At 32.3% G+C, this 25115-nt stretch overlaps 2 protein-coding genes across 4 annotated transcripts in view; both read left to right on the plus strand.

The window, feature by feature from the left end:
• LOC134268081 (microfibril-associated glycoprotein 4-like) overlaps window positions 1-25115 on the plus strand; it is a 64568-nt gene continuing 39453 nt past the window's right edge. The window contains exons 1-5 of one of the 3 annotated variants that reach the window (XM_062750281.1): window positions 1-101; window positions 231-374; window positions 17785-17930; window positions 18117-18213; window positions 19899-20063. In XM_062750281.1, coding sequence (XP_062606265.1) covers window positions 11-101; window positions 231-374; window positions 17785-17930; window positions 18117-18213; window positions 19899-20063 — 643 coding nt within the window. In that variant the 5' untranslated portion in view covers window positions 1-10. Of the gene's footprint in view, window positions 102-230; window positions 375-17523; window positions 17551-17784; window positions 17931-18116; window positions 18214-19898; window positions 20064-25115 lie in introns of those variants that run through there. The other 2 variants (XM_062750282.1, XM_062750283.1) reach the window with 2 other exon arrangements.
• Window positions 10254-12569, plus strand: LOC134268083 (ryncolin-4-like). Its single transcript, XM_062750287.1, has 4 exons — window positions 10254-10393; window positions 10640-10736; window positions 11915-12079; window positions 12317-12569. Exons 1-4 carry the CDS (start codon window positions 10337-10339, stop codon window positions 12559-12561), a joined length of 564 nt encoding a protein of 187 aa, XP_062606271.1. The 5' UTR covers window positions 10254-10336; the 3' UTR covers window positions 12562-12569.

Consider the following 25115-nt stretch of genomic DNA (forward strand, 5'->3'; position numbering starts at 1 on the left):
AGAAGAAAATATGGTTTTATTCAAAAATAATTTTGTGGTACTGTGTTTCTTTCTGCACTTTACAACTACATGTTGCATTACTCCGCATTCCCAGCTACAAGGTATTTTGAAGTTGTAATTTTTTTTTGTAATTAAAAAAAATATCTCGGTACAAATTCAAAATTTACATATATGTAAATTATAATTTTTTCAATATAGATAATTATATAAATCAATGCTGTGTTTATCAGGAAATGTAGAGTCTCTACTGAAGTTAACTCCCTGGAAGTGGAAACACCTGAACACATCCGTCAAAGTGGACACCCCGGTCTCTGTGGATATTTCTCTTCTGTCTCACTACAGACTTACTGGAAAACATTTCAACAAGTACCAGAGTAAGTACAAATGTTTTTAAAAGTAAAGAGCGCCCCCTAAAATAAATATATTGTGAGAAGTACATGTATCATTCATTTTTCATGTAAAAATATCTCCGCGTTTCTTGGAAATAAAATTTAATGAATGGTGCAAATATATTTTTAAAAGGAACTTATATATACTCCTTGTAGGATTCAAATATATTTTAAAGAATTATGGAGTAACTGTACATGTAATATGTAATCTTCGAAATTAGATCTCCAAAAGGGAAGAGACTGTGCATCAATTCTAAAATTCATACCCAACACAAAAGGGAAAGATGGCGTCTACGCTATATACCCGGATATGAGGACAAAGAAATTGGTGTACTGTGACATGACTACAGAGGGAGGGGGTTGGACGGTAAGAAGTTTCCTGAGTGTGTATTATATATATATATATATATATATATATATATATATATATATATATATATATAAAGCACTAAAAATGACCAATGACACGAACAATAAACAATTTTTATTGTACGTGTCGTTGGTCATTTTTAGTGCTTTATATAAATTTCCATCCTTGACCTTGAATCTACTTGGTAGATCCGACACTTAGGATATACAGTGTTGTTGGTTTCAATTGAATTTGTATAATTCATTTATTTTAAGTACATTATATTTCCATTTGGTTCTTAGTTAAATTTGTAATATCGACCTTGAATTAAGATTTTCTTTGTATAGTTAATTTGTTTCCCCCTCCATGATTTTAGTAAATGCTTAATTAAATAGATTTTCTTCTCACACGCAGGTTATCAATAGGCGGATTGACGGATCCGTAGATTTTTATAGATCCTGGGATTCGTACAAAGAAGGATTCGGTAATGTGGAGGGGGAGTATTATTTAGGTAAGAGATTAATTGATTGTCCATCATATAAATTATATGCCCCCCCCCCCCTTCAAATAAAAATTCATTGATAAAGTTACCTGTTCTTGAAATAGTTAATAACAGTTTTGAAATAAAAATTTCCGACATCAAAGTTGAAGCTCATATTGCTTTGATATTGATTTTGAAATAATTTATTAAAATTTTGTATAAAGAGTTTTTATTGCATTAATGTCTACATGTTATTCCTCATTGATGTGTCTGTTTGCTTTACTTCTGAGTTATTAAACTAGTTTATATTTTGTTTTCTAGGAAATGAAGCTATTCACTTACTCACTAAAAAGAGGCAATATGAACTGAGAGTGGACCTTCAGAAATTTTCTGGCAAAAAGGCCTTTGCCAAGTACTCCAAGTTTTCTGTCGGAAGTGAGTCCCAAAAATTCAAATTGACAGTCACTGGGTACAGTGGTACTGCAGGTGATTTATTATTATTTCCATTTTTAATTTTTTTTCTCTGTGATAACTCTTTGAAAGTTTGGGGACTTTACTTCTTGATAATTCTACCGGAATGTAAATTATGCAGGTCAGTAAGTCATGAGCTAAGGAGGCCCAATATGCATGCAAATCTCGTGCGTATCTTTCTCTGTGTCTGACGCTAAGGAGGCCAAGTATGCATGTAAATCTCGTGCGGCTGCCTTTTATGCATAACGGGCTTCGCCCGTTATGCAAATTATCCCATGTTTCCCACTAACGTTGATGCCCTGGCATACTACACTAACTATACAGTGATTCTTTAAACAAAAATATAGATTTTTATAATATACGTACAATGAAGCGCATTGAAGTGGTAAAATTTTCCGTTTGGATGAAAAGTTATGAGTCATGTTTTGAACTTCAATTGTAACATAATGACACGCCCATATTTTTTGAAACGAGAAAGAAATATTCGTCGTAGTGTTAGGACACCCCATTCTTCGCGACAAGCATCATGAGTTACACTGAAATGGAGCTTTTAAAAAAATTAGAAGAGGGAGATAGAGACTCCCCGCTTCTGTAAAACACAAATTGCAACGAATATGTACATATTTTTTTTAACTAATCATGTCTATTGAAGTCACCACAACACATGTTTCGGTCGAACACGTGTTTACTCGGTGCTTATTTAGATCCTCAATTTGATTGGCTATTATATTTATGGAAAACCTGTTCTACAGGTATTTGAAGAAACAACTTGACCGTTTTATCCATTTCTAAAGAAATGGGCGTGTCATAAGATGACAATAAACACTCTAAATATAACTCAAAACGTTCCATTCGAACGGAAAATTTTACCACTTCAATGCGCTTCATTGTATGTATGTCCGTGAATTTTCAACTTTTTTGAAGTTGAGATTTTATCCATATGACCAAAATTTGTAAATATGTGAATATTATGCAAAGTTATTCTAGACAAATATGGAGACAAGAAAATGTACCAAAAATATTATATATTTTAGGGGATAGTTTAGCCTATCATAACGGAAGGCTCTTTTCCACAAAGGACGCTGATAACGATTCGTGGAAGAATTCCTGTGCTACTGCCAGAAAATCAGGATGGTGGTATGGAGCCTGCGATTATTGTGATCTGAATGGACAATACCATAAATCTGCTGTCAATACGAATGGAAGTGTTAATTGGGAGCACTTCGGTAAAAGAAAAGCACCTATTTCATTGAAGTCTGCAAAAATGATGATTAGACCAAAAAATTAATAATAAATTTGGTTTTGAAGTATCAATAAAAGAATATGAAACATGTTTCTTTTTTGTGAAATGTACATTTGTTTATAACTTAAATCGATATTTTGACATTTATCTGTGGATTTATATCAATATAATGACGTTTGGAACCATGGATGGCATAAGTTGCATAACCAAAAATATTCTATACATAGAATTTTCTAGAACGAAATGAAAATTATGTCACGAGTAGGACACACAGCATAAAAAAGTCCAACCAAAGTTAAAGCATTCCAAAGGATAACTTCATTTTAAATAGGGATTTGACCTATAAGACCGGGTTAGGTTTATTCTCTAGAAATATGCTTGTCGATTTCCGTTCCGATTAATGACATTAGGCTGAATACATATAACAATTTGTTCTTCTTAAATCTTTATTTCAGTGAGTAGAGGTATATAGGGGTAACCCTTTCATTGGTTTTCTGAGTTTGTTATCTCCAAATGCAAAAACTGACAAATTTACTTTACTTTTCATTATTCATAATGTTAATGTCTACTGTCTCTGAAATTCTATTCTTCATGAAAGGCTATTTTTGCGTGGTTATGATAAAACATGCCATTAATGTGTACAAATTATATAGATCTAAATGAAATTCAAGGGTGCACAATAACTGATATATATGTATCCAAAATCAATGTGATTAAACTCTAAGGAATATAAAAATGTCAATTGAAATTCATCGCAGCTCAATGATTTCAAGAATACCTTTATCGAGTAACACATAGTGAGTTATTCTTGTCCTCGGAGAAAGTGCTTATACTTAGATTTTTTCCGCCTGACTGGCAACTGTACATTGGATTGTTACGATTACGCAGCACAGTTAAGGTTACAAATGGAAATATCGGCGATTTTTTAGGATAAAAAATACATACTTTATTAAGATGGGCGATTCTTTTTAGGACTTCACTGATATAAAAAAAATTTACATGTTGGGGACATTTAGATTTCTTATTTAGACTTGTCATGTGATGTCGACGTCACATGACTTTAGCAATTATACTTGCAGTTTAGAGGTCATCTATAAATTTCATTATTGCAAGGGCATAGCCAAGTTAAAAATTTTAATTTAGTTTATAATCTTTTTCAAAACTGTATGTAGTTTGTGAAAAGTGCTGCAAACCTATGTAGATTCCCTTTTTTAATTTCTAAAATTTTATTTGTTGGACGGCAGGTTGAATATTTTGCTGGTCAACTACATTAAATATAGCTATAATTAATTTATTTGCAAGATTTCAAGAGGTTCGCAGCACTTTTCAAAAATCTTAATGCTTCTTGAGTTCATGTGTAAAATCTTGATAAGATACATTGAGGGTATGCCCTTGCAATAAATCGATTTATTAGGGCCCTTCCATTACTTTTTCAATGAATCTGCATACAAACACACGACAGTATCGCTTGTCTGGAGAATGTACGTACAGTTTATAAATAAAATACTAAAACAGACATCGCATCCAAGTTAACGGCTTTTTATTTAACTGCAAATAATATTTTATTTGAGAACAAAAGACATTTTTCATTGTACAAAATGTGGTCATAGTAAACATTTCCCGTACAAATTAGGCCCCGCCTCCTTACTGCAACATTAACTGTGCTGCGTATTTAATCTCTCTTAATTGTTTCTTATATCAAGAATGGACATTTACGATCGTATAAAGGATGGATAATTGAAGAAAAATACACAAGTCTATAAAAAATTAAAAAAGTCTTTGAAAAGGCGAAAATTTAATAAAAGTGTGGTACCAGGTGGATTTGAACCCCCCGACTTTAAAAAGAAAGTATCCACGGTATAAAAGTCAGCACATATATCAATTGAGCTAGTCTGACTAATATAATGACTGCGATAAATTTGAAGCAGATTAACAAAATCATTCCTTATTTTTTGTAGGTTTTTTGTGAATATCAACCCGAGGGCAGGAGTGCCCCTAAATAAATCCTATCTTAAATTATTCCTTTCATCCCAACCTAAAATATCACAATTTTATTTAGGGGCAGGTCTGCCCTAAAGGCATTCTAGGCCAAAATTCATGCAAAAATCAACGCTTTAACGGACAAAATGCTGTTTCAGCCAACTTTGGAGGTTTATTGTAAAGTTGTAAAAATAGGTTTTAGGTATAAATACAAATTTGAAAGAGTTAGACATATATACCGTAGTGTAACGTGCGGGACCCGAGCGATCTACCTGGGATCGTACTTGGATAATGCCCAAGTCTTATGAGGACAATATGGATGCAAAATATACAGATATAACAAATTCAATATATACAAATATAGGGTACACTTGCCTAGTGTTAATTAAGTAATATGTACAGAAACCCAGCTGCCACGTGGCTGTACAAAAGCCACTTGCCACTTGGCTATACCAAAGCCACTTGGCTAAATTATAACAACGCCACTTGGCTAAATGAACACTTCTTCGTGATAGCCACTTGGCTATTGAAATGCCATCGGTTAGTTCTAGCCACTTGGCTATACAAATGCCAGTTGATAATACAATAGCCCCTTGGCTATATATTTCACCCGTCAACTGGCTAAACACGCTCAATATAAACTATATCTGCTACACTAATGACTTTAACACTTGTAATTCTTAGCCTTTAGACTTACAATAGTCACTGACAATACTTCCACTACCGACAATTTGGTTTCAAACGTACGACACCATACTCATTGGCCATTTGCCTACTTATAAAAACTTCGTATCAATGATAATAAGTGCGGGAATACGTATCTGTCATTTTTCGAGCATACCTTGCTCATCTTAACTAAACATTTGTTTTTGTCGTATTTTTATTTATATAATATCCTTTGTTGTAAAGTCATTTAATCAAATAACCTGTTAATTACACTATTTACAATTATTTATTGATTTACAATATGGCACAAGGGAGATAACTCCCAACCGTTTCACGTAGAAAGTTACAAATAAAGGTTAATTTTTAGATAATCACCTTTTCCGGGAAATTGTTTTCTCCTTTAGGTCAATTCTTTGTCGTAGTGAATACATCCTTTTTATGTTATTCATCAATTTAGAATGAGACATACTGAAAAAGGGTCCTTATCATTTATAAACTAAACTTGAATTTAAATATCTTTTTAGTAAATAATACGACAATTTTTCAAATACAAAAAACAACATTACAAGAATGGATGTGGGTAGTGTAATTAAGTATCACATAAAAGTAAAAATGTTTAAATTAACAATCACTCTTTAAATGAGAAACAATAAATCAAAAAAAAACATTAATACGTAAAAGTAAGTAAAACTTCAAGGTCAAGAGGTCAATTTTGGTGGTACCCAAAGAAAGGTCTTCAGTGAAATATGAAAGCCATAGCCCCATCCACTCAATAGTTATTGGCTAGGTTTAATTTGACAACAGACAGAAAAACAGACAGACAGAAAAACAGAGAGGACAAAAACAATATACCGTTACTACCCAAATCTTTTGACCCTATCATTTGGATTTTGTTGAGACAGAACTCAAATAAGCGCTCTCCATTCTTATTCCTACATGTAACTTCACGGCCATGTTTCTCCTTAGACTTCTCACAGTCAGTGGTATCAGTACCCACTTTCGCATTCAGGTCTCCCATGATCATTAGCATGTCATGGCAAGAACTTAAAAGACAGTCACCTGTAGGTGTTCATAAAATTCATCTTTCACTTTTTCTTCGAATTCGGCACCATTTGTTGGTGCATTCATTTGTAACATTGCCTATGGAATTGAATCTTGCTTTAATTAGTCTGTCATTAATTAATTCCCATTCCTGCAGCATTTAGATCTTGTCTTTGCTGCAGCGTTTAGATCTTGTCTTTGCTTATCATGATTGAACCCCCACTTTGATGTATGTCATTGTGCCCTGAGTACAATAAGGTATTGCCACAAGTAATCCTAATCTTACCTGATTTAATCCATCGGCATTCAGTAATTCGTGTATATCTAGCATCTGTATTTAAATTCATCCGCAACTTTTGCTTTCTGAGCCCCGTGCGGACGGCCGACGTCGCTTTTTCCGTCAAGTTTTGACACGTACTTGTTACGTGTTTAGTTTTAGTATTTTCAATGTCTATATAGTAAGCGGTACTTTAAATATCAGAAAGCGATTATAGCCTCTTTATTTGTGTTACATATAATTTTCATTAAGTTTTGACTTCTTTTATGTAGAAAATAATCATTTTATTCCGAGCACTTTATATCAGAGTTTATGGCATTTTAACCTTGGTCCGTGCGCACTATCTGCGACCTTTAAAGACCCCGATTTTTACAAAAATATAAAGTTCCATCAATAAAAATTAAATCATTCTGACTTGGATTTTCATAAGAATTATTTTGATGTACAATAGATTTATATACAACCAATTATTTTAACAAAAACGTCACTGTCTACAAACTTTTTTGACAACCCTCGTATGCAGCATATACCTTCATCACCTGCACGGAGTTTATATATCTCAATTTATTCGATACACAAGAGCATGCTTTACAAATGACCAATTTCTAAAACGAGGTAAAATACTGACAAACACGTTGATGAAACAAGAATATCAGCAGTCTCATTTAAAGTTATCATTTCGTAAGTTCTGTGGTAGATACAATGACCTTGTCAGCAAATACAATTTATCATTGAGTCAAATGCTGAGGGACGTTTTTCATACTAATTGTTGGTCCATTAATTATACAATTGATCGGCTGGGGATGCTCAGTATTTCATGCACCTGATCCCACCTCTGATGTCTTGGAGGTTCGTGTTTGCTCCTATTTTGCATTGTTTTGTGGATTTTTTAATCTTGAATACTGTTCGTTATCTCCATATGTATCATTCTTCCTCAGCATCATTTGTTGGTGAATAAAATTGCGTATGGAATTGAATCTTGCTCTAATTAGTCTGTCATTAATTGGTACCCATTCGAGCAGAATTTTATCTTGTTTTTCCTAATCATGATTGCAACCCCACTTTCATGTTTGCATTATACCATGAGTACAATATGGTATTGCCACTTGTAATTCTAATCTTACCTAATTTGTTTATATAATATCATGAAAATCTGTCCACGATTGTATATGTAAATAATGACCCAGCAATTAGTATGAAAAACTTCAGTCAGCATTTGACTTAATAAAAGATTGTATTTATTGTAGAGGTCATCGTATCAACCACAGAACTTATAAATTGATGACTATGAAGGAGACTTCTGATAACACATCAGTAACTCACCTCGAGATTGTGTATCGAATCAACTGGTATATATAAACCCCGTATTCAGATGATGAAGGTATATTGCTGCAAAAATAAGGGAAGTTGACGATTGAGAAGGTAAATTCATCACGTTTATCATAAAGCTTGGTTACAAGATTAACATTCTTTTTCTAGTTAAATATCCAGATATGAATCGGATGAAGAGATGTGTAAAACTCTATGGTATCTTTTATGCCCAGCTCACCGAAATATTATTTCTTAATATACTCTTTGTTGATAGATTACAATAGTTCCCAAACGGTTTTTACATTCAATTCCTTGTCAAACATAACCGTCTTTGAATCTGTTCTTTTGAAAGCAGCCCTTTGCCTTGCTTAGACACAGAAATGTAGCATTTTCTGTACATTAACATGACTCTAAATCGCAAGATGATAATAATGTTTTTCATTCAATCTATACACTGAAACAGATAATAAGTTGAAATCAAATTAATAATCATTTTGTGTTTACTGGCTAAAATTGTGAGTAGTAGGTGTCCCGTGGAGCATGGATCGTGTAGATATCTAAAATTACTTTTAAGGTAGTGATTGTATGGACAGTAAATTTACAACGGTTGTCTTCTTAGTAAATTTTAGTATTTATTTTTTTTCAGTGATGAATCAGCATGAAAGATACGATCCACTGTAAAATTTTAAAGTTTCAAACTGTCAATGTAAGAGAGTTTTATTTCAATAGTAACAATTTACTATTTTAAAAGATGAACAAAAAATTCACATCTTTGGGCATGGTTTCTTAATGCAGCATTGTTTTTTTTTTGCACTACATTTCAACAAAACTAAGACGTGTGTGGTATACGTAAACATGAAACGTACATAGCAGGATGCTCATCTTTAAGAAGTCAATTTCAAAATCTGCAAAGTACTTAGCAAAATACTCATCTTTAAGATGTCAATTTCAAAATTTGACCCAGATAGTATCAAGGAGAGCTCGATAAATTTAATTTTCAAATACTTATTGCAGAATCATACAGATGTACATCATATCTTTCGTTGATAGAAGCCCATTAAAAGCAACGTCTTTGAGAACTTCGGAAAATGAATTTAAAGTTTTATTACAAGAAGAAGGTGACTTTAGTTTGTGCAAAAAACCAAGGAGCTTAAAAAGCAATTATCCATAACTGAAAAGTGGTAGTCGTGAAAGTTAAGAAACTGTCAAGGACGGATTCAAAGAGGGTGGGAAGAGGGGGTCAGAGGGTTTCTGGTAAAGCGTTTTTCCTTACTGGAGCATTGACTATCATAACATTGGCTCCGCCTTTTATATTTATCTTAAACATGACATTATCGATACATGTTGACACGAAATCAAAATATCATGTTACATTTTAATTATAATAAAAAAGTATATATTTGCACTCTCTTTAGAAATCGTACATGTACGTGCAGGCACAGAAGAAAATATGGTTTTAATCAAAGTTAATTTTGTGGTACTATGTTTCTTTCTGCACTTTACAACTACATGTTGTATCACTCCGCATTCCCATCTACAAGGTATTTTGAAGTTGTAATGATTTTTTAAAATTTAAAAATAACATCTGTGTATAAATTGAAAATTTACAAATTTGTAAGAAATAATTCTTTTTAAATAGAAAATGATATATCAATGCTTTGTTCTATAAGGAAATGTTGAGTCTTTACTGAAGTTAACTCCCTGGAATTGGAAACACCTGAACACATCTGTCAAAGTGGACACCCCGGTCTCTGTGGATATTTCTCTTCTGTCTCACTATAGACTTATTGGAAAACATTTCAATAAGTTCCAGAGTAAGTATAAACCTTTTTGATAGAAAAGCGCGCAAAAATTAATCTATTGTAAAGTACACATATCATTTTTTTTAGGTAAAAATATCTCCGCGTTCTTTGAAATAGGATTTAATGAATGGTGTCAATATATTTTTAAACTGATCTTATATTAACTTCATGTAGGATTTAAATCTATTCAAAGGATTTAACAGTAACTGTTTGCTTAATATGTAATTTTCAAAACAGAAGTCCAAAAGCAAAGAGACTGCGCATCAATTCTAAAATTCATACCCAACACAAAAGGGAAAGATGGCGTCTACTCTATATACCCTGATATGAAGACAAAGAAACTGGTGTACTTTGACATGACTACAGAGGGAGGTGGTTGGACGGTTAGAATTTTCCTGATTTTGTATTTTATGTGCATATATATTTAAGCTAAATGTATGATTAAATTTTCATAAATCATTTACTTTATGTATTTTATATTTTATTTTGCCTTTTGTTTTCCTGCATTGTCATAGTTAAAGTTGTAATATCGACTTTGAATTTGGATCTGTTGTATGTAGTTTTTTTTGTCCCTATATTCCGTGATTTTAGAATATGCTTAATTAAATTCTTTTTCATTACACATGTAGATTATCAATAGGCGGATTGACGGATCAGTAGATTTTTATAGATCCTGGGATTCGTACAAAGAAGGATTCGGTAATGTGGATGGAGAATATTGGTTAGGTAAGATATACCTGTAAATTCATTGTCCATCATCATATGAATTATTTAGATACCCCCCCCCCCAAATAAAGGTCATCGATAAATTTAATCATGTATCCTGATAGATCCATTAAGTTGCATGCATTCAACCATTTCAAACCCATTTTGAACTAGCAAAATGAGACATTTTAGAGGAAATTTATGTATGAACTCAAACTGAGGTAAATGTAGTGAAAATTGGGCTTGGTTTATTTTGCAAACCTTTAAAACAAGGCTTAAAAATGTTTCATCAAGTAGTTTAGATTCAAGTTTGTTCAAATCCTGAACCCCGGGAGGTAGGGTGGGGCAAACATTTTTACACCCACTGTTATTTAAAATTTTTAAGTTAAATTATAGGGAATAAATGAAATTCTTGGCCAAATTATTCGAGTACAATCTGGGTTAGATCAGTTTATACAAGATTTGTGCACTCAGATATTCATTAAACGTCATTAATTTTTATTTACTGTACTTTTCATATATTGTTTAAAAAAATCAAAATGCTTGTTCATTTTTTGTTTTCTTGTTTTTTCATCTTTTTTATCTAAATAATCAAAGAATATATTCACAAATATGAAATTTATGGTTCGATTTTTTTCAGAGCATAATTCATAATTATATAGTAATTGATCGCCATTTGAACTACTCCTAACAAAAAGTTTTCACTATTATAGTTGAAGTATTTTTACTATGAATTTTAGAGATATTGTAGATATTATTTATTTTTCAAAATTATAACATGTTTCTGACATTTCTGACTTAAATGTATATATATACATGTTATGTTATTTAAAAAATATAAACGTTCTAAATCTTCAAAATCTTCAAAAAAGTTCTAGAGTAAGGCGTCATAGTAAGTCAAAGTATTTACTATAGTTAACTATAGTAATCATTTTTGTTCACTACAAAAGCAATTTTTTTAGAGAGAGTACTATTTGTTATCTTTATTTTCTTTTTTTTTCTTTTAATTAGTTTGATATATTTATTTTGAACGAAAGTGTTGAAATTGTTAAATTTGTATGAAGGATATGATTGCACCAAGAAGAAATATTAGCTTAGTTTGTTTTTACTGCATCAATTTCTTCATGTTGTTTCATATTGGTTTGTCTGCTTGCCATACATCTGTAAAAATATTAATAGAGTAAGGTTTCGTTTTTTAGGAAATGAAGCTATTCACTTACTCACTAAAGGGAAAGAACATGAAGTGAGAGTAGACCTTCAGAAATTTACGGGTGAAAAAGCATTTGCCAAGTATTCAAAGTTTTCTGTCGGAAGCGAGTCCCAAAAATTCAAATTGACAGCAACTGGGTACAGTGGTACTGCAGGTGATTTATTAATAACAATTAGAACAAAAATAAATTTTCCCTCTAAATATGACAATGATTGTTTCCCTCCTCAACGTTTTATGCACATATTTATATTCATATAAATGGATATTTCTTGATATGGACAACTTTCATAAGAGTAGTAAAGAGTGTGACTGACCTGGCTAAAAAATGAGCATTAAATGACTGAACAAAACAAGTGGGACAAGAAATGTAAAAAAAATGAATGTCTTTTAGGTGATAGTTTGAAACATCGTACTGGAAGACCGTTCTCTACGAAGGATGCAGACAATGATTCTTGGAAGACTTCCTGTGCTGTTCGTGGTAAAGCTGGCTGGTGGTTCGGATCTTGTGATGACTCTAATCTGAACGGACCTTTTCTCAAATCTGCCGTCAAAACGGATGAGAGTATTAACTGGGACAAATTTGGAAAAGGGTTTTCATTGAAGGCTGCAAAAATGATGATCAGACCCGTAAAATAAATAAATCATTTCGAAAATATCAATAAAGAATAACTAACATGTTTTTTTCTTCTTGTGAATCTGAACAATTCTTTCCTCAATAGTTTGACCTTCATTTGGGGTATGTATGTAATGTAACGTTTGAATATGTGTGGAATAATATTAGATTTAAAAAAAACCGAACAATTGAATACATAAAGGGGGTTGATAATTTTTGAACGAAAGTTTAAATTTGCTCATTACAAAATACGTATAGATTTTAAGATCAGATTTGAGAAATTATAATCAAATTGAATAAAAATAATAACAAGTTTTGACTATTAACTAAAAATCCCATACTCAGTATATTACTACATAAGCAAGGGAAGATGGCGATTTAAAAGTCATCACGTTTATCATAATGCATGTTGTAAGATTACCATTAACGTCTGTTTCTAGTAAAACATCCAAAAATGAGACAGACAGATAGACAGACATCTGTGGTATCTTTTATTTCAACCTTACTTGGATATATCGTATTGACATTGAATGGAAGTTATTGTTGTTAAATTGATAATAATATGGACAAAATGGTATCGGCATTTCTTAATGTTGAGTTGAAGGTCAAAAAGTAAGTGTTTTCCTCTCATGTTTAAGATTAAAAAACTTCTTTATATGAATACATTAATAGGTCTTCTAATGACGATGTAATAATAATAATAACAATATCAGTCTCCCAAACATAAATATAAATAATATATATATCCAAGATACACTCTAAAACCCGTGAAATTTTAAATTTTAGACACGTAAAATTAAAGAAGTCTACAGTAGTGAATACAATTAGTGAACTATAGGTCACTAATTGTTAACTATAACTTACCATATATTCAAATATTTTATTGCAATAAATCAAGTTATTTTAGTAGGAATTTTAATTTGATATAATTTATCTTATTTTCTCCGATTTTCTCCGATTCTTGCAATTTTGTCAAAAGGAGCTGTTAATTGTATATTCAAATACAAATCAAAAAATGAACAACCTTAAATATATATAAATTAAAATATAAATGCCATACATGTAAATCTCAAACGTTCTAGGGCAAAGTTTCATAGCATAAAAGTATTGACTATATTTAACTATAATAAAAATTAATATAATAAATATTTGTTTATGGTAATTTTTTAAATCGGTGTGTAAACATGTAGTGTGTTAATATTATGATGACCATGGTTAGAAAATATGCTAGGGAGTGTGTTGCTACGTACGTTAGAGTTTTTAAGTAAGTTTTATGTTCGTTATAAAGAACTTTTTAGCGAATGAAACATATCGTTGAGTTGTTTTGTTTTATAAAATACTAGTATGCATTATATTATTTATTAGGCCGTTGCCTTTATATAAGCTTTGACGATGTAGTAATTCGTCTACCTGATCAATGTATAAGACTGACGACTGGTGTGTCCGGTCAACAGGAGATGCTTACTTCTTCAAATCACCCGATCCTACATACGATGTCTCAAGAGTTCCCTGAGGAAAGGTGCATCGAGGGATGTCAACAAACTTGCTTCCAATGCTTGATATGACCTATATATTCTGGTTAAGTAAAAGTGGTTTTAACAGGTTAATTCCAGATCAACTTTGAGTCGTAGATAGAGCAAAATAACTCATGTATTTGTTTCATTTTTACAATACAAAGCAACAAATAGCACATAATGCACTTAATGCATGGAAAGAATCCTTATGGCTAAGTACATCTGATATGTTTTTTTTTGTTGAAATAATGAATTTCTTTTCACATGGAGAAATAAAAACGTCGTTGTTATTGAAATGATTTTAAAACCCAAAAATCATATATATAGAACGTAGTCAGATTTGAGATTTTTTTTTAGCCGTAACAGATTCCCTTTACATATGTATTACATTACGCAAATAACAAAGCAAGCTATCTCCATTTCATTGTCAAAAACTATTATCGTGAATCTGAGATATTTTTTTCTTTTAAAAAAGGAAGATATTGGTTTAAGTTTATAAAGAAAATGCGCGTATTTGGCGTGTGATATCCAGGAATCATTTGTACGAATCATTTTTGGTTTAAACGTCCATGATCTGGTTGGTTGACCATAGCTTGTCAGCTTTTAAAAACAGCCATAGGAGTTACTTTTCATTCAGTTTGAAATACTTTGTTAGATTGTAACATTTATGACCGTTTTTCTTAAGAGGAACAATAACAGAATAATGCTTCACAAAAAATCTATAGGATTAAAAGCATGGATGATATGTGTATATATAAATTTACCTCAAAGTTTAAGTAGAGTTGAAAATTGGAATTAATTTCGCTCTCGGTGTAGCAACTGCATAAACAAAATTTACTTAATTCAAAAGACAGAAAAAAGGAAAAAACGTGTTAAAAAAATATGCCATTTTGTACCAACAGTCTGAACTAGCTATCTTTCAAGTTAGTTTTTTAGGAAATCAAAACTCTTTTTTGGGCAATCGTTTTCCTTTCACATTTCACAGGAACCCGAGAAATAAAAAAAAAATGTTAAAATTTCATGTGACAAATCGATAAAATTTTCACTTTTCAAGCACGCCCAGATTCCTGCAGCCGAAGGGCATTCAAAAACGTCCTCGTTTTTTTTTTTTTTTTTTTATAGTTTTGAAATTGAAAAATAATTTATAGCGATTCTAATTACATAGTCAAGCACCATTTTCGTAAACCTTAAACAAAAATCTATGGTTTTCAGATGAATTTTGATAATTTTCGAAATTTAATGTACATAATAAAAAATATCAAAATTTGTGTATAATATAGTTTCAAAAGCTGAAACTGCATGGATGATTCTTTTTAATCATTTAAATAAAATTTTCATACGAAACTAAATATTTGCCTTTTAACGTTGAAGATGTAATGAAGATTATGCCCTTCTTGGATGAGGCCCATTTATGACAACAAAAAATGTCACTTATAGACAAGGCTTTCATTCTGAAGTGCTATACGGAATGCCAAGGTATTCCTATATAAATATAGATGCAATGTTCAGCAAACAAACTGATCAAACATAAATGATGGTCAAACTAACCGGGCCCTTCCGAATATTCAAAGTGTTTGTCAATGTTACTCAATTAATTGCCATACCTATTTAAAGGTAAAGGTTTTTAAAAAAAGTTTCCCAATTTATTTTCAGTGGAAAGGATCAAATATCTACTTGTTTAAAATACGAACTAAGATCAACAGAGCTAAATTATAATTATTTCAAGGATTCTGTTTTGTTGCATTCTTTCAACTAATGCTAGGTTGCTGTTGTAATGGGCGTAAAATAAAGGAGAAGTTCAATTGGAAAATAACTCAGCTAACAAGCATTTTCTATACCAAAGAATCGTTTTTCTTCGGGGGGGGGGGGGGGGGTATACGGAAGGAGTGCTGGATGTTTCCTATTTCGATATTTATTTCAACCAAGATGCTACAGGTAGTCTTTTTAGTCAGTTTCAAATATAGTTTTCAATTTACTTAATATGGGTATGCATTTTTACAATGAATATTTTCTGCTTTGGGAAATGCAAGTACATATACATGTATATATCATATCCATAAATATACATGTATAAGCACTAATGACATAAGACCTTATTATTTCAAATCGGAACAGTTACAATATTTCAGTCACGTTTTGTTCAGTAAACAACAATTATTAGAATAATTATTGTATTTTGTATTTAATGCGATAATTTGTTTGTTGGTTTCCGGAAACATTTACGTTAATAAATTGTGAAAATTCTCAGATCCACGCCTTGCCTGAGGGATTAATTGTAATGGAATGTGTAAGGTCACGTGGTCAGCTCAGCGAGTCATTCACACTCGCGCGCTCACCACCGCTAACTTGAAGCACGTCTATTTTGAAGACCCACCTCCACCCCAACATTCCTATCCCTTAATATGATCATTAATGTGTCTTGTAAAATTTATTTTATATTATAGTTTTTACTCAATTGTTTTACGCTTCTATGTATTTGGTTTTGATTACGATCTTTTTGCAAGCTTTTTCTTCTGAGGTTTTGATTGTGTCTTTGATGTACCATCTTTTTGCCAACTTTTTCTTGTGATGTTTGCCTATTTTGTTTTGATGTGCCATCTATTTGCTAACTTTTTAAAATGATGTTTTGATTGTCTTGTCTTACAGATACTTTTTTCTAGTCATTTTTGGGGGATCAGACATTATCATATTTTACGTAACTGATAAGCAAAGCTTGTGAATCTGATCCCCCTTCTTGTTTGTTAAATTGTTCACATTTATACCGTCATTTTAATAAATGACATTATTCATCAACATGAAAGTGTTTTATTTGACTTTTACAAAATTAGCAAAAACAAGCTGCGGTGATCTTGCCTATAAGCATTAGAAGACATAAATGTAGATTCTGTGTAATGTACACGTTTACTCGTGGGAAGATTTCATGTGATTTCTTTACAAGAGCACAGACTGTCAAAAATAAGGCATGGCCCTTATCTGTCTTTAGAAATGTAACATGCATCTATTGATACGAATTTTCACGAAACCAGAGTATCGTGTTACATTTTAATTGTGACACATTGAAGTATATATAGTATACTTAGTGAAGTAACGTATATTACAAGTAATATGGCATTTGTTCAAAATAGTTTCTATGTGTGGTGTTTGTTTTTGTGCATTACAAACATTGTTTGTATTGCACCACGTTCCGCTCTGAAAGGTATTTTAAATATTGGTATTTTATTGAATTTTAAAATCGAATGGTATAAATAATTTTATTTTTTTCATTTTAGATATTCAAAATCAACATAATGTTAACAGGGTACTTTTGAATATCAATGTACTTCCTATAATTGTTCAGTGTGATATCTATATCAGGAAATGTTGAGTCTTTACTGAGGTTAATTCCCTAGAGCTGGAAACACCTGAACACATTCGTCAAAGTGGACACCCCGGTATCTGTGAACATTTCTCTTCTGTTCCACTATAGACTTACTGGGAAACATTTTAACACGTACCAGAGTAAGTACATATGTTTTTAATAGCAAAGAGCACCTAAAAATATAGTTATTGTGAGAAGTACATGTATTCTTTATTTTTTATGTAAAAATGTCTCCGCCTTCCTTTGAAATAGAAGTTAATGAATGGTGACAATATATTTTTAAAAAGAACTTATATTTACTCTATGTAGGATTTAAATCTTTTTTAAAGAATTAAACAGTAACTGTACATGTAAAATGTAATCTTCACAAACAGAACTCCAAAAGCAAAGAGACTGCGCATCAATTCTAAAATTCATGCCCAAAACAAAAGGGAAAGATGGCGTCTACTCTATATACCCGGATATGAACACAAAGAAACTGGTGTACTGTGACATGACTACAGAGGGAGGGGATTGGACGGTAAGAAATTTCATGATGACGTGTAATTAGCTTTTTATAATTCATTTATTTTAGGTATATTATATTTTCTTTTGGTTAAGATATGTTTTCCTGTATTTTCATAGTTAAAGTTGTAATATTGACTAAAGAGTACCGGGCAATAATCATAATTATGCTTGATTAAATATATTTTCTTTACACATGTAGGTTATCAATAAGAGGATGGACGGATCGGTAGATTTTTATAGATCCTGGGATTCGTACAAAGAAGGATTCGGCAATGTGGAGGGAGAATATTGGTTAGGTAAGATATAAATTGATTGTCCATCATATGAATTAAATGGATACCCATCCCCCAAGTTTATTGGTATATTTATTTATGTATCCTAATAGATCCATGAATTTACATGCATTCAATTATTTAAAACCAATTAATAACAAACTAAATTAGACATTTCAAAGAAATTTTTGGTATGCATGTATACTGAACTCAAACTGGGATATATTCTTTTGAAACATGGGTCTGGTTTATGTTGCAAACCGTTGAAACAACTATTATTAATTCTTTTAAAATCTCATCAGGAACAGCAACGCCATGATAGTCATATTAATATGAAAGTATCCTCAGATAGTTAAGATTCAAGTTTGTTCAAATCCAGAACTCTAGGGGTAGGATGGGGCAAAAATTGGTGATCAAAGTTTGATATAAAATATATATAGTGAAACATTTTTTGAAATTTTATTTCAAGAACAACAAAGCCATGATTAGTCATAGTTATATGGGCATATCCTAAGGTATTTAAATTTCTTCAAAACATGACCCCGGAGGGTCGGAGGGAGCAACAATGGGAACTATATTTTACATGTAGGGAAAAACCCTAAAAGAATTTTCTTCCCAAGAAAAGCAAATCAATAATTAGTCAAATTAATATAGAAGCATCTTAAGCTTATACATATTCAAATTAGGCTTCTTGGTACATTCAACGAGATATTATTTCCTCATAACTGTTAAAGAACTTTCAAAAAAATGTTTTTTTTTTCTCAAAATACTTTGATTACATGTACATCTTTTTTTTTCTACACTCAGAAACCACTAAACATTATTCATTTTTACGACCTGCTCATTTCATTTATTATTTAACAACAATAAAAAATTATGCTTTTCGTTTTTTTTCTTTTATCACCTTCTCATCTTTATTTCTTAAATTATTTAAGAATTTATGCACAAATATGTAATGTATTGTTCGTTTTTTTCTGAACATATTCTTACAATAACGATCGCCAATTTGAATTAATTTTGAGATTCCACCTTTGGTCAGATATTTATAGAGTCCTTTCTGCTCAGCTTCTAATTTCTATTGTTCCATTTTTTCAATGGACTTTTGAGCTAGTCCTAACAAAAAAGTACCATTATGATAGCTAATACCACGTTACAGTAAATCCCACGTTTCCAACTATCCTTGATGTCCCTGACATACTCTAATAACTAGACAGTGATTCTTTATATCTCCATTACATTATTATGAAATAAAATTGTAAATTTAGATTTTAAAAATGTTGTCTAATAGATTAAATTACACGAGGCCTCCAATTTAAATTTTAAAAGTCCACCCACTTATGTCAAATCAAACACAGCTTCACAAGATTTACATGCATATTAGGCCTTTTCAACGTAAGACACAGAGAAGATACGCACGAGATTTACATGCATATAAGGCCTCTTTAGCCTCCAGCCGATTTCTTTGCGAAAAATTATCAAGAAGTCAAGTCAAATAATGTTCAAAGGGTTATCACAGAGAAAACAAATAAAAATGGAAATATTTTGAAGTAAACTGTTGTAAATGTTGAATTTCAATTAAGGATACGATTGCACCAAGTAGATATCCAGTTGAGTTTTCTTTAACTGCGTTACGTTTTTATATATTGGCTATATTGGTTTGTCTGTTTGCTATACTAGTACTTCTGTAATAGTCACTAATTTTTTCTTAGGAAATGAACCCATTCACTTACTCACTAAAAGGAGGCAATATGAACTAAGAGTGGACCTTCAGAAATTTTCCGGCGAAAAAGCCTTTGCCAAGTACTCCAAGTTTTCTGTTGGAAGCGAGTCCCAAAAATTCAAATTGACAGTCAGTGTGTACAGTGGTACTGCAGGTGAGTTAGCAATAACAATAAGAGCAGACACAAATTATTCTTTCCAAATATGAGAAACGTCAAACGTTTTATTACTATAAATGGATTTTAGTTGAAAATGACAACCTCTAGGAGTAAAATATTTAATAGGCCCGGAGAGAAAACGTTAACATAAAATTACTTTTAACAATAGTGGATTTAATTAACTGATGTTATACATAGACTTTAATAACCGGGGTTGATGTTGACTTTTTTTATGAATGAGACTCTCAGGGGATTAAACTATTACAAATGTACTTTAAATCATAGGAAATTATTTATAATTTAAGTCATATCCTTAGAAATGAAATATGCTGTTCTGTCACACGAAAATACATATTAATAGAATAATAATATTAAAATTATAAAATCAAAAAGGCGTGTTTGCGAAATTCTGATGTATGGCAACGTAGCGAAGGTTAAAACATTTTCAAGTGCAAATCAGATATGTTTGTACCCAACGTAAGGCATTCTCAAAATAAAATACAATTGTATAAAAATGAAAGCCATAGCACCCCAGTTCAAACACTATGACCATCATTTAAGTGATTTAATTTTAGGTCAAACGCCAAAGTCAAGGTCGAAGGATCAAAGTTTTATGTATTGTCACAAGGATTAAACCTTAGCCTGTAAGTTTACAAAGTTATGACAAGGTTAAAGTTTTTAGAAGTAGGTCAATCTCCAAGTTCAAGGTCAAATGGTTAAAGTTGTTAGTATCCAATGGAAGGACTTGTCACAAGGAAAATATGTGAAATATGAAAGTCTTAGCACAAACCGTTCAAAAGTGATAGTCAAAGTTAAAGTCTGCTTTCTTTGTGTAAAAAAGTGTCAAACTCTAAGATCAAGGCGATTACCAAAGAAAGGTCTTGCAACAAGGAATTTACTTGTGAAATATGAAACCCATAGTCCAATGCAGTCAAAAGTTATGACCAAGGTTAAAGTTTTTAGAAGTAGGTCAATTTCCCAGGTAAAGGTCTAATGGTCAAAGTTGTTGGTATCCAATGAAAGGACTTGCCAAAAAGAAAACATGTGTGAAATATGACAGTCTTAGCACAAAGTGTTCAAAAGTGATTGACAAAGTTAAAGTCAGGTATCTTTGTGTGAAAGTGTCAAACTCTAAGATCAAGGCGATAACCCAAGATAGGTCTTGCAACAAGGATTACACCTGTGAAATATGAAACCCGTAGTCCCATCCAGTCAAAAGTTAAGATGAAGATTACAGTTTTTCCGGACAAACAGACAGACAAACATACTGACGAACAAGGCAAAAACTATATACTCCCGAATCTTCGATTACGGGAGCATAAAACAGCATATTAGAGATTGGACAAAAAATCAGTATAAGTTTTGTTTCTCTTCTATGAAAGTTTAATAAAAATGTATTTGAGGTTATGATATTGCATATGGTACAGAACAATAAGAATTATTAAGTTAATCGTCACACTTAATTTGCAACTAATCTCTGCAGCTACTTGCATGAATATGTACAGGGATAGAGACTTAATTAAAGCGTACAAATAAGAATAATCGTTAACTAATTAATAATCTTACAACATGACATTGTGTATCTTTCACAAGACTACAAAATGAAACATATGGAGATAACGAACAATATTCAGATCAAAAGACCATTAAAGAATACAAAACTGAAGCAGAGGAAACACGGACCGTCAAAACATCAGAGGTTGGATCAGGTGCCATGGAAGATTGGGCATCCCCTGCTGACCGGTCACACCTGCGTGTGCTGCATGTCATGATCGGGAAATAAATGGAAAATCCGTTTTCATTTCAGTGTATAAATAATGGACTACCAATAAATATGAAACGCCAGTCAGCATTTGACTGAACGAAAAATTGTTTTTGCTTACAAGGTCACTGTATCGACCATAGAACTTCCGAAATGATAACCTTAAACGAGACTGCTAATATTCTTATTTCATCGACTTGCTTGTCAATAATTTACCTCGTTTTAGAAATTGATCAAACGTAGAGCGTGCTCTTGCGTATCGAATAAACTGAGATATATAAACTCTATCTGCAGTTGATAAAGGCATAAAACTGCATGAGTACGAGAAGGTGACGATTTTAAAGTTTAAAGTCATCACGTTTATCATAAAGCTTCTGAAGTAATATATCTAAATATGAAGCAGATGTGGTACATGTATCATTTATTTTAAGCTCACCAGGATCGACATAAGATATGGGAAGTACTCAAACTGTGCACAAGCTCTCAAACTATTTCTGTGTGGAAATAAAGGTACACTGTAGTACACATTTAAACACAAAGAATTTCACTGTAATAAATTCAAGTAGCACTGATAATACATAACACATTTAAAGAAAGCAAGCTGTCATCATTTCGTTGTCAAACACTTTTGTCTTAAAACTAAGACAAAACTTATTAGAAATATCTGATAATATTGGTATGATTATTTCTTTGCGAACTTAATAAAAAAATTACGATGTAGCCTGTACTGACTCGGGACAGGAAATTAAGGAAACAACGCTGTAAATGCGTCCAGTGATTTTATCTATGAGGATGATGAGATATGACGATGACAATGACGTGGAAATATGACTTGAAGTTGAAGTTGACATGGAAATGACGTTGACATAGAAGTAGACGATTTACTACAAAAAATACAAGAAAAAAACTATAAATACAAGATATTTCAAGCAAGTTACACATGATAACACATCCTAGCAAATAATCATGATGTATTACACGTTCTAGAAAATATTTCAATACACAGAAACTGTCGTCATATTGTAAACAAAGAGGCATAATTCTTCTTGACAGAAATCATGATAGAAAAACATGGCAGAAAAAAGAGTTATCTCCAGTACGTAATAAGTGTGCACATATCCAGCGAAATTACAATATGTACTATGTCAATAATGTACCTAACTTACTAATTGCATTATAATTACTAACTCCAACATTAGTGTACATGTACTTTCAACAATAACTTTATAGCGAGATTCATAAAATATTTTAAATTTACCGAGATGACAAATATACAGTGTATACAGCTAAATGATTTACATAGATAAACTCACCAATTAGAAGTTTCCTCCGGTGATATAAATATCAGTACAAAGAATGGAAAACATAGAAAACTAGCAAATGGCAAACTGGTTACAATTGCGGCACCAAGCCCTGCCGCGTTCTACCATGATAACACGGGCTCTACACAAAAAATTACTGTGCCCCAGAAACGATGACGTCACATCACACTAATGACCCTAAACAGTCTAGTTACCGAAATGGCTGTAACAATCCAGCCCCCTAATTGTGGAACAAATGTGACACAATTACAAAAATAGATACATTATATCCATTAACCCAAAAATTGTATAAAAATACAATGCAAGTTAAACAGGTTACACTGTACTTAATTCTCATCAGAAATTATATATGCACATGATAAACATGATACCTAGCAAATTCAATATATGATAAAGAAGAATATTCATATTTTCAAAGTTTCTTAGTAAGCACATCTCAAACAGTCTCTTAGTCCATTTTTAAGATCATGCACAGTTTGTCGACAGTCGCGTTAGAATGTTTGTCGAGGTTTTCACTTTCACCTGACGCACGAGTCCATTTTTGTCAGGAATCGTCTCATGCCCTGCTCCCATCGGCCAAGAGTTCCTTGGAGCGTTCGAATCTACAACTAACACAATATCACCGATTTGAAAGTTTCTCTTGATATCATGCCATTTTTGTTGTTTCTGGAGAAGTGGTAGGTACTCGCGTACCCAACGATGCCAGAACAAGTTGGCCATATATTGTATCTGTCTCCAACGGCGTCTGTGGTACAGATCTGTCTTCGAAGACTCCTGGAGGTAGGTTAGGTTTCCTTTTCATCAAAAGCAAATGGTTTGGAGTAAGTGGCTCCAACTCACAGTGTTGATCCGTGTTCTTTGTTATTGGTCGGTCGTTGATTGTATATTGATTGTATATTCAATTTCACAAATTAGAGTATGAAGTCCTTTATCATCAAGTGTCTGCTCATTTAGTACACTATTCATGGCTTTACGAATAGATCTAATTAACCTTTCCCGGGCTCCCCCGTAGTGTGATCCAGCTGGTGGGTTAAACTGCCAGTCTACATTCTTTTGTAACATCGCAGATTGGGTCTGTGCTTGGTTCCATTCTTGTATGGATTTTTTAAGTTCACGTTCGGCACCAACAAAGTTAGTTCCATTGTCGGAACGTATTTTCTTTATTTGTCCTCTTCTTGCTATGAAACGATGTAGTGCATTTATGTAAGAATCTGTATCCAACGAAGCTGCTATCTCTAGATGCACTGCACGACTAGCTAAGCAAGTGAATATAACACCGTACGTTTCACACGGCTACGTTTCACTTTGACTTCAAATGGTCCGAAGTAATCGACACCACATCTGCTAAATGGTGGTTCATCTGGGATAATGCGATCTTTGGGTAGACTTGCCATCTTCTGCTCTCCGACCTTAGACCTCTGTCGTCTACAAGTAAAACACTTTGATATGATGGAGCATGGATAAGCCAGTAACGTTCTCTCAACTTTGCTAGCATATGATTTCTGCCACTGTGTAATAAATCCTGATGAATTTGTTTAAGAATTAGAGTGGACACATGATGATCTTTGGGTAAAATCACTGGATGTTTCATCTCCTCTGGAAAACTTGACTTGTGTAAACGACCACCGACTCGCAAAAGATACTAGATTTTCCTGACATAAGGGTATTTATTTCCGTAGGAAATTCTTGCCGTTGAATGAAAGTAAGTATAGCTCTTTCTGCTTCTTTCAAGTCCTCATATAAAATGAAAGCCTCATCACAAGAATCATCCTGTACCAGTGAGTGAGAATTGAGTCTTTTCACACGAACACGTCTTAACAGTTCTTTTCGTACCTTCAAAATCCAGGCCATACTACGTTTCAATAAATACCAAGACGAATGATGTTGAAACATCTCGTTAATATCTGCAGTATTCACTTGTAACTCCTGTGCTTTTGTGACAACTGTCTTTACAGTAACCTTTTT

The sequence above is a fragment of the Saccostrea cucullata genome, unplaced genomic scaffold (assembly GCF_032062105.1).
Source record: "Saccostrea cucullata isolate Sc308-1 unplaced genomic scaffold, CSIRO_AGI_Scuc_v1 ctg834, whole genome shotgun sequence".
NCBI classification, from domain to species: Eukaryota; Metazoa; Mollusca; class Bivalvia; order Ostreida; family Ostreidae; genus Saccostrea; species Saccostrea cuccullata.

What these genes read in the sequence shown, in the direction of transcription:
- LOC134268083 (XM_062750287.1), top strand. Translation starts at nt 10,337, where the DNA reads ATGAAGACAAAGAAACTGGTGTACTTTGACATGACTACAGAGGGAGGT. An exon ending in CAGAGGGAGGTGGTTGGACG is followed by an intron (nt 10,394 to 10,639) that starts GTTAGAATTTTC and finishes TTACACATGTAG; the next exon opens with ATTATCAATAGGCGGATTGA. An exon ending in TGGGTACAGTGGTACTGCAG is followed by an intron (nt 12,080 to 12,316) that starts GTGATTTATTAA and finishes AATGTCTTTTAG; the next exon opens with GTGATAGTTTGAAACATCGT.